The sequence below is a fragment of the Augochlora pura genome, chromosome 10, assembly GCF_028453695.1.
Source record: "Augochlora pura isolate Apur16 chromosome 10, APUR_v2.2.1, whole genome shotgun sequence".
NCBI classification, from domain to species: domain Eukaryota; kingdom Metazoa; phylum Arthropoda; class Insecta; order Hymenoptera; family Halictidae; genus Augochlora; species Augochlora pura.
Genome location: NC_135781.1, coordinates 18,715,700 through 18,729,796, shown reverse-complemented (window position 1 = coordinate 18,729,796; position 14,097 = coordinate 18,715,700). Strand labels below are relative to the sequence as shown.

General features: G+C 35.3%; 2 protein-coding genes across 9 annotated transcripts in view; one reads left to right on the top strand and one right to left on the bottom strand.

Annotated features, from left to right (window-relative positions):
- The window catches only part of LOC144476512 (endoplasmic reticulum aminopeptidase 1), a 37,464-nt gene extending 35,968 nt beyond the window's left edge, over positions 1-1,496 (bottom strand). For all 3 annotated transcript variants that reach the window (XM_078193565.1, XM_078193566.1, XM_078193571.1), the window contains exon 1: positions 1,086-1,496. The gene's annotated coding sequence lies outside the window, so the exon portion shown is untranslated. The remainder of the gene's footprint in view (positions 1-1,085) is intronic.
- Positions 1,497-3,987: 2,491 nt separating this feature from the next.
- On the top strand, positions 3,988-7,189 carry LOC144476514 (high affinity copper uptake protein 1). Of its 6 annotated transcripts, none has more exons than XM_078193578.1 (9): positions 3,990-4,104; positions 4,219-4,272; positions 4,336-4,483; positions 4,566-4,625; positions 4,944-5,193; positions 5,288-5,464; positions 5,543-5,654; positions 6,092-6,546; positions 6,842-7,189. In XM_078193578.1, exons 3-5 carry the CDS (start codon positions 4,350-4,352, stop codon positions 5,140-5,142), a joined length of 393 nt encoding a protein of 130 aa, XP_078049704.1. In that variant the 5' UTR covers positions 3,990-4,104; positions 4,219-4,272; positions 4,336-4,349; the 3' UTR covers positions 5,143-5,193; positions 5,288-5,464; positions 5,543-5,654; positions 6,092-6,546; positions 6,842-7,189. The 6 variants fall into 6 exon arrangements, with proteins under 6 accessions (XP_078049702.1, XP_078049705.1, XP_078049700.1 ...); XM_078193580.1 differs by having other exon boundaries at positions 3,992-4,104; positions 4,402-4,483; positions 6,842-7,187; XM_078193575.1 differs by having other exon boundaries at positions 3,992-4,104; positions 4,350-4,483; positions 6,842-7,187.
- The last annotated feature ends 6,908 nt before the right edge of the window (positions 7,190-14,097 follow it).

Here is a 14,097-nt window from a genome sequence, read left to right as displayed (position 1 = left end):
AGAATACCGAACATGGCGAACGTAAACAGAATTGCTACATCCCTGGAAGAAAGTGTTCGATCAAACAAATCATGCACCTATAACTGCACGATTTTGATTCACAGAAAAGTTTCTAGGCTAATACTTGTATTTATGAAAAATCAAAATTGTCTTCTATTTACTATTATATATTTTAAAACAACACATCATAAATAAAAAGTGCTGTACGTTTTAGAAATAGGAAATGGATGAATTTTCAGCTTGAAAAACGTGTGAGGGTTAACCATAAAGGCTGACGTAGTAGCAAAGGCAGTGAAAAAGTTCATCGTAAATGAGGAAAATATAAATGTAATAACATAATATAATATAATCATAAATGTCTTCGTTTTTTTAAATTTCAAAATAAAAAAAAATTGATGCAAGAAAGGACTTGATTAATCAATTTGAAATTAAAGGGATGTTCATCATTCAAAATATTAAAAACTGTTCGAATGTTTTGTCAAGCTACTTATTCATAGTTCAAACGATTAATAATTTTTTTAAACAATAGTAATCACTATTTTTACACAGCCTTGTCGTATACATCGATTAATCTTACGGAAAATAATGATCGATACCAAATTAGAAAGAAAACAGCTTATTTCACTAGGATAGCTAACTTTTTCTCAGCCCTTCTCCTTACAGTATCCAAAGAAACAATAGACGCAAGATGAAAGATATGCGAATGACTTTACATGTATCAAAAATTGACTAAAAACACACGGTTATTATTTCGCATCACGTATCACGTATATTCTCGCATCATGTATCGATTAATCCTGAATTTTCTACAGTTCCTATACAACTAAAAAAATGACAGCTTCCTCCAATAGGGCAACGAACGTTACTCCACCCTTCCTTTCGATTGTTTGTAAATAAGCAACAGCCCCGCGAGGGAAGGTCCGCGAGCAGAATCGCAGACCACTACTAATTCTTTGAGCAATTGCATTTACGGTTTTGACTGATCATGTTCAAGGGTGGCAGACAAGAGGGACACAAACGGAATGTGTCGCACGATATAAACAGAACAGGTTTCGAGCAGCGGAAGCGTATATTTAGAGACTGACCTCTGGGCCAGGGTGAGCCGAGGTGAGCTGATCAAGCCGGCGAGAATCTCCCTCATCGGGGAGGACATCCAGCAGCGTGTCAATCCTCTTCGCAGTCGGCCGTTCCTCCTCATCCGTGCGTCGGTTTTCTGATTTCCGCCTCAAAACGGAGTGAGAACGCGAGGAGCCGGCTAGCGATGCATCGCAAAGGGTTTCGACATGGATAAAGGCGTCGCAAGGACGTTGACGACGGCGACGACGACGGCGAAAGACGACACAGGGGCGTCTATTTTCTGGAGCACACCAGTCGGTGAACGATCGAATCGCGGCGATCGTGGTCCGTAGACTCGAGATTGACTCGCGGAACTGAGTTTCCCTCGCGTAGGAAGAACAACCAGAGCATCGTCGACGCAGCCGTCAGAACGGTGAGAATTGCACTGAGGGGAGTTTGAGAATCGAGCGTGGCTGAATTTCCGGACGCAGGGAGGCGCGGCGGTCAGGATCAGCCACAGGTTGCGCCCGCCTCGTTCACGCAGGCCGGGCATCTTGGCTGAGGGGAGGACACCCTCTCCGACAGAAAGAGAAATCGATTAACTTAGGCATTCACGACTACGCGCCTCCGGCCGCGCCACCCCCCGGATTTCGATCGCTTTTCGGGGGTACCTCGTGCCACCACGTGTTACCGTCTAATGACCGAATTAGCTGATCGTCGTTAAGCCGAGGATCTTTAAAAAAAGATCATGGATTATTGGGATGATCTGTTCAGCAAATGTAAATCTGGATGGTCCTTAGTTATAGCGATGGAATATTTTTTTCTTAGTCTTATCACCTTAAATTATGGCTCTTGGTGAGAAAATTTTATTGTCGGTCGCATGAATGATCTAAAAGCGATCAAACTATGGAAATCCGTGCCGCATTTTCATTGGAATTTAGAAATTTTTATGATTTTGCTTTATTTTCAAACATAATTATATTTCCTTATCTTAGAACTATTTTTTTGAACGCTTTTTAGCAAGAGATAGTGCCTTCAATGAATAGTAATGAGTAGACTGCGGATTTTTATGCGGTATAAAAATTGTCTGCGTTAATTACAAGAGACAGAGGCTGCATCACAATTATTTCCTCTTCTAATCACCTCGATGAGTTGAACAAAACAGCAGCTTTTTACATTCTTTAAATACTTTTAATTTTTTGCATTTGATTGAGTAACGTAACATATGTCTCTTTTTGAATACTTCTAATTTCCAAATAATTTTATATAAAATAAGGCAATCAAAATTTCTCTCTCTCCCTCTCAACAATATATCTACGAACAAAAAAAAAGTAAAGAGAAGGAAAAGAAGAATGAGGACTACTTTCTTCTTTTCTTCTCCGTCTCATGCTATCGTAAATCTTTTGCATTCTATTTCTTCGCCAATGCTATCATTTACGAAATCTGATAAATCTATTTGTTAGTCAGGAAAAGAATTTCATATATTTGTTGTGAGAGAGTTATAATAACATTGTTTAACATCAAGACCAAAAACTGATAACATGTAATATTTAAATATGAATAGAATTAACGTTGCTTGCATTTATTTATACCTCTGCTTACCAATCATTTTTAACGTAATAAATACTCTTAAATATATTAATATTTATCTTGCTCATAAAATATGGCAAAATGGACGATTATATTACGTATTTTGGAAAGTGTTTAAAAAGATTTAAAATTACCCTCTTTTGTGAATATTAAAAGTTAGAACTGGTAATGCTAACATAATTATTGCGCCAATGCAAAACATATATTTTTATGATTTCCTTATACATAAATAAGATCAGATTGACAAGGTTAAAGTAATCATATATTTCCGGCCTCGATAAATTGTTATAGCATACAAGCAATTTTATTAGACATCACAACTCATTTCTACAAATAATTTAAAAAGCATAATGTAATATTTCAACATTTTATAAACAAAATATTAATCTCCGCGATTTTCTAATTTAAAACGACACATTTAAATTGTTTCTAATATTGACAGTATTACTTTATAAAATTCTGGTTAATTTCATAAATAAAACACCCTTTTTACCATTCCATCACATTAATCTCTAAACAAGTGTACTGAATTTATTGCTAATTTTTAATAAACTAAGCTATTATGACAAGTCAAGGACGGTATTCCTGAAAGTTTCAAAGTAAGTACTGAACGATTAAACACAACTCTTTTATCGAAAGACACCCTCACCATTCCAACTTCTTAACCAAATTCTTTAAACAATATTCTTACTATTTAAGAAAGCGCTACAAAGATCCCCAACCTCTAAACATTGTGTTAACGGGCAAACCACATCCGATGTACACAACTTCGGTAGACCATCTGGAGCTCATCCTCTGGAGAACCTATAGCTTAAAAGGCTATATTCACCCCCGTACCTTTCATAAATTAACCATCACCGAAATAGTGTCGGTCCATTTGCCTTCAATTTCTACTAAAAATAGTCCACCGTTCCCAAATCAAATTTTAAACGTTATTTTATTAAACAATTTCTAAGGTTTTCGATGTTCGAAGCTATTCACTTTATTTCTATATTAGAATAGAAATACATATTAAAAACATTAACAGTTTGCACGGCAAACCTGTTATCAACAATAATAAAGGAAAGAAATGACTACGAACGAAGAACACCTATTGGCGATATTTGAATACACATACCGTGAATCAGCTTTTAAACATGCTCATATTTCTTCGCTTCGTGATCATTTTCTTCAACATTCTTTATCTCTTCGTTACACAGGTGCATCTTCTCTTTGTAGCCACGATGCGCAGCCCGAGAGTAGTCCCGTCTATTTATAGAAGAAAATTGAATACAGTTATGCAATCTCACGTGGAGTTAATAACAAGTAGTTACTAGCCAGGTAACTACGACATAAATTCCATCATGTTGTCGAACGCTGCATTGATCACACTGTTTAAAAAATGTTCAATGCCATTGTTTTACGAATACTCGTGAGGCATTCTTTGCACATCCGTTGACGTGAGATATCAGTTTTCACGTGAGAATTTTTCCTGTGTTACCAATAACGAATTACTGATAACGAAGATATGATATCTGAGAAACGTGGCAAAGTAACGGTACAAGAAATTAATGCAGTACGATTTTATTATAGTGCACACAGTCTCTCTGACATCGCCGAACCCATCACTTCAATAGCAATATGTATGTAAGTATCGACGCGCTCAACTATGCTTATGTTATAACATAAACATTCAGCTTTTCCATAAAGTAAATTTATGTCAGATGTCCTTTCATTTTGGTGAAAACGAAATTATTTTGTTTAACGGATGGAAAGTGGTAGACTGGATGGGCATTGGATGGTCAATGTTTGGGATTATACTTTTAGTGACCATATATGAAGGACTCAAGAGTTATCGGTAAGTGAAATTCTTCGGTAATCTTGAACAACTCTTTACTGAATTTATTTTCACTAACTCATATCCTTTTTTGTATGTCAAGTGATCACCTTTACATTGAGACCGCCCGTTACTCGAGACTTAGGAGTAGAAGACCGAGGACGTACGTAATTTGTTAACAAAAAAATTTAATTTTACACCTACCGATCAATGATTACGAACTAACTATAAACACCGCTAATATATTTTTGACTTCATTGCAATATTGATTGCCCAAATCACTTTCACATTTGCCCAGCCATGTTATAGCAATTACAAGCTGTAAATAAATATATTGTGTTACAGTCAATATATGGTAGTGATAGGTATTTTACTTCCAACATACTAATGTTGTGAATGTCTATTAAAGATCTCCGTTCAAATAGGTGAATTGCTAACTTATTGAATCAGAAAGTTATGTCAAAGTTATATTTTGTTTCAGGGCATTACTTTTCTCCAAGGTACACCTTATTCAAACGGTCGGACACGTCTTACAGCTGGTCATAGGATACTTTCTTATGCTAATTTTTATGACATACAACGTTTGGCTGTGCTTAGCTGTCGCGATTGGTACTGCTCTAGGTTACTGGTTATTTTCTTGGGAAAAGTCCAGCGGTGACAATATTGACTGCTGTTTATAGTAATAGATCTTGTTCAGTCTCTGTTTAGCCTAAACGAGTCTCGATAAACAGGTGTGATTTCAAATCTCATTTCGTAATCTCTGAGAGCGACTAAAATCAAAGATACGTTATTAACACTTAAATGACCGCATATTATTTCCTGTAGGTTTACTTCAGGAGCGGCGTTCTCTCATTTGGAAATGAAAAACAAATACATATAGGAAATTAAAAATCCACATATTTATTATTCTTATAACTAATATATCATAAAGGTAGTTTTTAAAATAAGTTTGGTAATTCCGCAGGGTATGATATTTTTGAAAGCAAGTTTCTTTACGCAAAGGTACAGTTGAAAAGTTACGAATATAATAACAGTTATAAATATAATTATAAATACATATACCTTATTTTCCTTCTTCAGATAAAAGAGATAAAAACGAAAAGTGCCGTTGTTGGTCATTTACATGTCAGCATTGAAACACGAGAAATCTCGTGATCGATCGTTTCAGTGTTAAATATCCAAATTTTTAGAGGTAAATTTAAACAGATTCAATTTTATCGAAATTATCACATTCTGCGACGATTTTGAAACTTTTGGTTTCATCATCGAATTCTTTCTATTTTAACTGTAATTTTAATCCTAATACTTTAATAAAGTTACAACTTCATAAAATAATTTCATACAATTGAATAATTGCTTTATATAAAATTCTTGTATCTTATAAAATGATTTAATATAATCTCATAATTACTTTCATGAAACAAATATTGAGGCTTTGATTAAACGTTTTTCACCGATTAAAAATCAGCATCGAATTTTAATTTTTTAAATTAACTTTCAAATTAACTTCTTGTATAGATTTTTTTAGAACTATGAATTTTACACTAACAAAATAATGTTTATTGGGAACCTAGTTTATATAACTCACTCTTGAACAAAAATTTTATAATTACAATGATTATGTTATAGGAAATGTTCCAATGAGGTGAACGCAAAAGTTGCCTAATCAGTATCAGAATATTGTGAAACGCCCACGTTTCAATTACACAGTGCGACCATATCACTGCCAAGGGAATTTCCACGTTTGTTCCGAATCTAAGGTTGCACACAGAAAATGATGTCTAACAATAGTTCAGAGACTATTTTCAATAGCAGTACACCATGTGTGTACAGAAGACAGTTCAAGTCGACGAACGAGATATTACTTGGATGGGATAGATTCAATGCTAGAGTGTTTCTTACTCTGTTCTGTCTTTTTTGCATTTGGTGCATAACATTTTTCTTGACGTATAAGCCACAAGCTTCTCAAGGGGGTCACGAAGGCCACGAAGGCCATGAAGGTCATGAAGGTCATGAAGGTCATGAAGGCCATGAAGGCCATGGGATGTCTATGAGTCTGTGAATTTTTGACAATGCTTCAGGAGGTATATAAATATATTAAACCTTTTTAGTTATACCAAGTAATCGATGAATTATGAGTTTCATTTTGAATCGAATGTTTCACGAGATGTATTATGTTCTTCTTAGACATTGTAATTCATACCCTTTAGTATATCAAAATTTTTATTACGTTTTTATTTATAATTTTTTATTTATAGTATTAACGTGAAATATAACACAAAAAGAACGAAAAATTTATATTCTTCCTTCAAACAGATTTAAATAATTAATGCTATTGACACTAAATATCAAATTAATATTATTTAATTTTATTTACAGATTATTAATGGCATTAGAACGCTGGACATCATAATCATAAACGATAAAAATCTCGTTCTAAAGAAAATTAACTGCAGCGAGCATTCGAAGGAAATAAATTGTTAAATTGAAACCCGTATGTAAAACACTATATAATACAGAAATTCTGTTGTCGATTTCAAATTCTTGACCTTACAATATACTTGTTTCATTATAACTAAACGGTTTCTTAATTTAAGATTTATATAGTCATGTTCTTATCATCTTTTCCATAAACATGCTTTCTGTATCATCATCGATGTGTATCTACATGTAGTGGAAATATTGAAACAATAATTACATAATCCTTCTACCTTCAATTGTGGAAACCATAATTTAACTTTCATGCGTTCCTTGAAGTAGTAAAATTCACTCATCTCTTATTAATACTATTTCTAATATGTTACACGAATAACCCTATTTAACTAAGCATTGATATTTTTAAATTCTTTTAAGCTCTCTATTATTTCAAAGTATAATTATCCTATTCTGTCATAAATGCATGGAATTCGCAGACCAATAACTATACTTCGTCGAATTTATTTTTTCTAAAGCGTCAATAAAATATAAATGATGACTGCATTCAAGAAAGCAAAATGGCAACAATACTCTCAATAAATTGGAAACACTGTAGCGAGATTGTTACACTCTCCCTATATCTTCACTGTTCTGTACTTCGCTCATCCATTTTGGTCATAAACGCATAAAATCCTCAGTCTAATAATGGACACACTATATGTATGTTACGTTGTATCGAACGATGTCGTGGACCAATAAAATCGCTGCGCAGCCCCACAGAACCGTGGATCGCGGGCACACTGGATTCGAAGGGAGCACAATGCCACAGTTTACCGGCAGGTTGCTGGTGACTATCGTATTGAAGTCTTATTGTCTTCGAGATAATATCACGTGCTCATTTTAGCCCCCCTTCCGCTGTTCGAGGGCAGACCCGGGGAGAGATCAACAGTTATCGCGGACCCCTTTCATTTCAGTGCTGCTCATCCGCTTCTCCCCGAGGTGCACCCTCTCAGCACCACCGCCACATTCACCTGTCTTGGCCAGCCTTTGTACATTACGCCTTTTGAACCCGATAATCCATGGGGATTGCGCTCCGACGCGACAGTACGTCATTTTACATCTTTTTCCTCCGGTTAGACTTCGCCCTCTGCCGATATCCCTGCCTGCAGCGCGAGCATTTGAGGCTCGAGCTTATTTATCACGAAATTCGTATCGCTGTTCCCTAATACCTTGACATGTTTACACGAACCATGTAACTCGGCAGTTGAACACGATCGATAACTGCGCGAAAAATAAACCCTTATCGTGCGAATCGTTTCATTCGATCAAAACTTCGTTACTGGCACAGTGAGAGTTTATTATCCCACGATAACCCGACGTTCTCAACGATTTCGTGACTAGATCCAGTCAAATTTTCGCCTACCATTTTCTTTTTAAATGTTTCCGAACTTTCTTCTTCGAAATTTTCAGCGAGACTTGACACGAATAACTAATAATTTCTAACTTTGTGAACTAACGATACGGTCTACGCAGAAATTGCAGTATTTGGACAAAACAAGCGGAAATTTCGTCAACCTTGGTTTAAAAATAATATAGTCAAACTTTTCTTCAGCCAGTCACGTTTAAACGTGTTAGTATTATCTTAGACAACTTAAACTCCGTAAATCTGACTCAAAAGAATTGTTCAATGTCTCGAAAGAAACAATTTATTTTTCAACATTCAATTTGTGTACGCGGTTTTCACTTTGATCCGGCTCGAAGGACCAAAATTATGTATACGAGTTTGGTACAATGCCGTAGTGTTGAAGACGCTTGCTTGCTTCTATTCACATTTTATTAATACAACACTGCACCGATAGGATGTTTGCGATTTCTGAATGTGTTTTATGCGATTTCTAAATGTGTTCTGAATGCGTTATGTTCGACTTAGGTTGCGTTCTGAATGTGTTCTAGTTGAGTTCGATTTTTGTTCTGCATGCGTTATGTTTGAGTTTTACTTTCGTTCTGAATGCGTTATGTTCGAGTTTTAGTTTAATTCTGTATGCGTTCTGTTCAAGTATGATTTTCGTTGTGACTGTGTTATGTTAGAGTTTGAATTTCGTTCTGTATGCGTTATGTTTGAGTTTTACTTTCGTTCTGAATGTGTTCTAGTTGAGTATGATTTGCGGTCTGTTCTCGTTCGTCGTGTTCTGTCTGTTGTCACCTCGGTTTTCTGTTGATTGGTGGAGGAAATGAACCGTTTTTTATTGGAGGTGGGTGTGTCGGTAGGAACTTGGAATGAGGTGTGGGAGATTTGGTCGAAAGTTCTGGTTTGTGTCGTCTTCGTTTGTTGAAGTAAAATTTATGAATGGTCCGTGCAACGGTACTGTGAGTCTGTCGCGCGTGTTGTCCGTTCGTCGAGTCGAATTTCTTTAAGTACGGTAGTCGTAAAGTCGTATCGTTCGTAGGATTTTTTACCTATTACTGGTCTGTTCGCACGTGTATGATTTAATTGCTAAAGGGATGGCTAGGCGCGTTCGACCTTCGGTGTTGCCGTCGCAACACAATCTTTTAGCATTCTAATCGATCACTTGCTGTGCATGCAGAAGCTGTTTAAATATTCTGGCAAGCAATTATTTATGCATTAAAGAAAGTTTAATTAAAATCAATTTGTGTAGTAAAGGTGCACAATTGTTAATACATTTATACTTATAGTTGCATCGTTCTCCACACGTTGTGTACTGTGGAATTTTTACAAACGAGTAATTTTTTTATACTAAATCTTATAATAAAAATGGCGTGAGAATTAAAGAAATTAAAAATTACCATTCTCAAAAAACATGAATGCTCTGTAGGTTCAGCGTTAAATATTATCATCTGTTATTTAAGTAATTAAATGATCTATTCGCGACGTTAGTTCTGTTAATGATGTCGCCAATGCGTCGATGTTCGTCCTCAAAGAGTTTAATCTTTGTGGGCGCGTCAATGGAACGAAAGCTTTCGCGTTCGACGTTTGACTCATACTAGGAAGAGAATGGTAACCCGATGGATCGAATAATCGCAGAGGAATCATTCCCAACCATCCAGACAGTGTGTGGGTGTACGCGTGTGCGACTGGTCGATACTGGCGTCGGCTGCTGGTACAGCTGTGCATTTCTCTTTTACGCACCGTTCCCAGAAACGGTCCTTGCTCTCACTGTCTGATCCGATCCCCTAACATCGCACCACTTCTAATGGTATGGCACACCTACCACCCTGAGTAATCTATAACACACGGTGTGTGTCTAAACCGACAGTTCCCCTGTAATTAACATAATCGGACAGACAACGAATACTCCGCTAAATAAATTGTGACACCCTGGACACGTCTCAGTTTTATAGCGTTCTCGTTCCGAGATATGGTTACGATCGTAATCCAATGAACCGTGTGCTCGATCGGCGTTACTGCGTTCCACTTTTGTCGCTTGCAAATAATAAACAATATTTTTCTTCTTCCTTTCGATTTAAGTAGGTAGAGTAGGCCGTTTCTAATCCAGGTATCTCAGGGGAAACTTCACCCGCGGAGCAAGGGGGGAAGCTCTGCCACGAACCACCTCCCCCCCCCACCTCCGTGCGAGGTGGCGGTCGTGGGTGGTGGGGATAACGTCATAGTTTCACGTCCTTGAGGATTCGCGTTAACGCTGACTTTGCATTATTACACATGTAACATTTTTGGGGAGAGAAAGAGAGAGAGAGAGGATAAACGCATCGTGGTATCTCCCTCTCCCTCTTCCACAGCTTAGTTGCATATTTTTGGTATTGAAAATGAGATGTCTATCGTATGAAATTTTTTTCTGGAGAGAGAAGGCAAATGCATCGTGATATCTCCCTCTCTCTCTTTCACAGCTTAGGAATGCGTTGAGGACTCGCGTTGCCAAAAGTTGCTTATCTTCCGGAGCATGGTTTCTCACCTTATTGAAAATTGAGATGTCTATCATGCGAAATTTTTTCCTGAGAGAGAGGATAAGATGCCTCGTGACGTCTCCCTCTCTCCCTCTTCCGCAGCTAAGAGCGCGGTTTTTTACACAGCGACAATTTTTTCTGGAGAAAGAGGGTAAATGCATCGCGGTATCTCCCTCTCTCCCCCTTCCACAACTTGGGAGCACGGTTTTGATGAGTTTGCATCCTTGCTCTCGAGAGCGGTTTTGATGAATTTGCATCAAGACATTTTTCTATCCGTGGGTGGAGGGGGTACCGAAATCCTTGCTAATAAATAGATTTGGCTAAACGCAGAGCAAATTAATGTATAGTATCAATCATGCAACACAAAAGTGCCCTCAAGATGTTGCAATTATGCAAGAGTATGTTACAATTATTGATACGTATGTCAATGATTATTGAAACCGTTGATGAGTATCGCGAGTGGACGAAATCATACATCGTGTGTTTGCAGCATTGCAGAAAATGCATGGACATTGAGAAAAGAAATCGGAGGGGGGGGGGGGGGCTCGCGGGTGAAGTTTCCCCTGAGATACCTGGATTAGAAACGGCCTACTATACCTACTGATTTAAATTGTTTAAAATCATTCGCGTCCATCCTTAGCATCCTATAGGAATGTTTATGAAATGTAGAATTTTATTGAAATGTGGGACATCGTTCAGTAAAGTAACACCTGATTTAATCATGCGCCGTGTTTGTCAGAAAAACTGTGATTAAACATGTTAATTTGTTGATTAAACACTGGTCGAGACTTAAGAATAAAGAGAACAGTTTTGTTGTGTTCGTGATAGTTTTTAAGCATGATTGAAACTTGTCCATGAATTGATCTTTAGAATAAATTTCCGTTTACTGATTCTTGTCGTTTAGAAATTCAGAACACACAGAAGATGGAAGAAAGTAAAACAGTAGGTGGAAAGCTTGTTTCTAAACGAAAACTATCTGGCCACTATCCAACCTGGCTAACGTCCACGTGTTGCATCTGACACAGTGTTGCAGCAACGGGTGCTGTGCAACAATGCAGAAACGTTTGAGGACGTACCACTGCATATGAATCTGTTGCATGACATTGAACAAAACCTATGCAACATTTTTATACATTTTCGATTACTAAGTAACTTTTTAAATAAGTAATTTTCGTTCTACAATGTTTTTCATATACTTGTTATTCACTTTTCACAGTATTAATTAAGTAGGTATGAAAATAAAACTCTTTACAAAGAAAGAGTAAAAATTGAGAATAGTTAAATAATTAGAGATTAAAGCTGTACAAATCTATAATGGGAATGACACAGTAATAAGTTCTTGTAAGAACTGTTTTGTTTGTTTAAGTTAAAACAAAATCGAATTAGCAGGTATATAAGAAATTCTTCTATCGCAAAATATTTCCAAGCAATACATATTTTTAAGAAAAACAACAAAGTTCGTCCATCGAATAATTTAATGAAATTTATGTATTAAAATATTCTTAGACAGTTTCTTCAATATTTCTACTATAACATTCATGTATTGAATTACATAATTAAGAATGTTATAAAAACTTTTACTTTATATATTGCGAATAACGGTAAACACCCCTTAATTTTGATTTTTTCCATGACTTATGGTTACTAGAAGATTAATTATAAAAATTGTAGAGAATATGCAAAGAAGAGGGAACATAAAACATATTAGCCGAAGCTTTTAGCTCTTGATTCAATATTCGTTTCAATTAAATAGTTTTTATTAATTGACAATAATATAATTTTCTAATTTTATAGAGTCAATTTACACGCTTTTATAACAAAAAAGCTAGTATTACTTCCTGAACATATTACCATTATAGTTTCGCATATATTTGAATTTTAATTAATTAATTACTAACAATTTATATAAGGGTCCCTGTTTCTTTATTTCGTAGTAAGTAATTAATTAAGGATCAAGTTTATAAAAAATTGTAACAAAAATCTAGCCGCGATTTCATTTCAGATTCATTTATGGTAAAAATTTATGAATAAAATCTATGTAGTTAGAAAATTAATGAGTAAGTAATTAATTAATATTTACAGAGACAATGTCTGATTATTTAAGATTGTTGTAGACCATGGAACTGTATAATTATTAATTATAATTATTAATGTAATTATATAATTTCCAATCAAATTCAATTAAAAATTACATAATGACTGGAAATCAAGTATTGGAAATAATGGTTTAAAAATATTTGAAAGTGAAGAATATAGAATAAATCTTCATCTTTTAACTCATTACAAGAGTATTAACGTAATGTGATATCATAGGTCAGCTTTTTATAAATTAATTAATTTAATTATTTTATCTTTAGGAATATAATTAATACCCAATAAAGATATTTAAAATATAGACCTATAGTTATTTTTTTATTACAATTTTGCGCATTCTTTATTATGAAGTAATATTCTTTTAGCAATTTTTATTGAAATTGTGTGATAATCATGCAATTACCTCTAATACAGAAACAATAAAAGTTATTCAAAATAAATGAATTGTGATATAAATAAATAATTAATAACAAGTGAAAACTGTATTGTGACAACATCTACAATACGATATGGAAACTTATAGTCAATAAGTATTTTATAAGTCTATACTAGATGTCGCCATCGTGTACATTTTATGTCTGCGATGCAATACTGTCTTCATGCTTGTAAAATCTAGCGTAGAATGATAATCTAGGTATAGTACAGACTTGACATCCAATAATAGGTTTGACACTTAATGTATTATTTTGTATCCCAAAAATGGAACTTTTGAATCCCCAATACCACAGACAAGATAAAGCAAACATAACACCCAATGTATTATTTTATCACCCAAAATAAGACTGTAGAGCCCCGTTGCGATTTCTATGTCGCTCTCATCGTTACCGGTATTTCAAAAACTTCCTTCTAGGATCGAGTATTTTATATAGTTCATTTGTATTACGACGCATGTCAAGGCTACTACCAACACGCTTGCCACCATAACGTAGTCCCCCTTTGTCATAATTCAAGATATCATATGCTCTGTTCATATGGTCTTAAGTCTATGTTTATCTCAGAAACATTCTGTAATTGAAGTTTTAATAATTACACAACTTGAATATTTTGTATGTATTACTAATTAATTAACGAATCTGTTAAACAATATCCATTTTGTCTGTATTAGTAGAGTTGTAACATCACTCTGCCTCTGCCTGTGTGTGTTACACTATTTATTTGCAATATTCATTCATTCTCCCGCTCTAATGTTCAGGTCAATGCAATAA

Bases quoted from the DNA above. Each gene is read 5' to 3' on its own strand.
- LOC144476514 (XM_078193574.1), top strand. The intron at 4,484-4,565 runs GTAAGTGAAATT...TTGTATGTCAAG, and splicing joins GAAGGACTCAAGAGTTATCG to TGATCACCTTTACATTGAGA. The intron at 4,626-4,943 runs GTACGTAATTTG...ATTTTGTTTCAG, and splicing joins AGGAGTAGAAGACCGAGGAC to GGCATTACTTTTCTCCAAGG.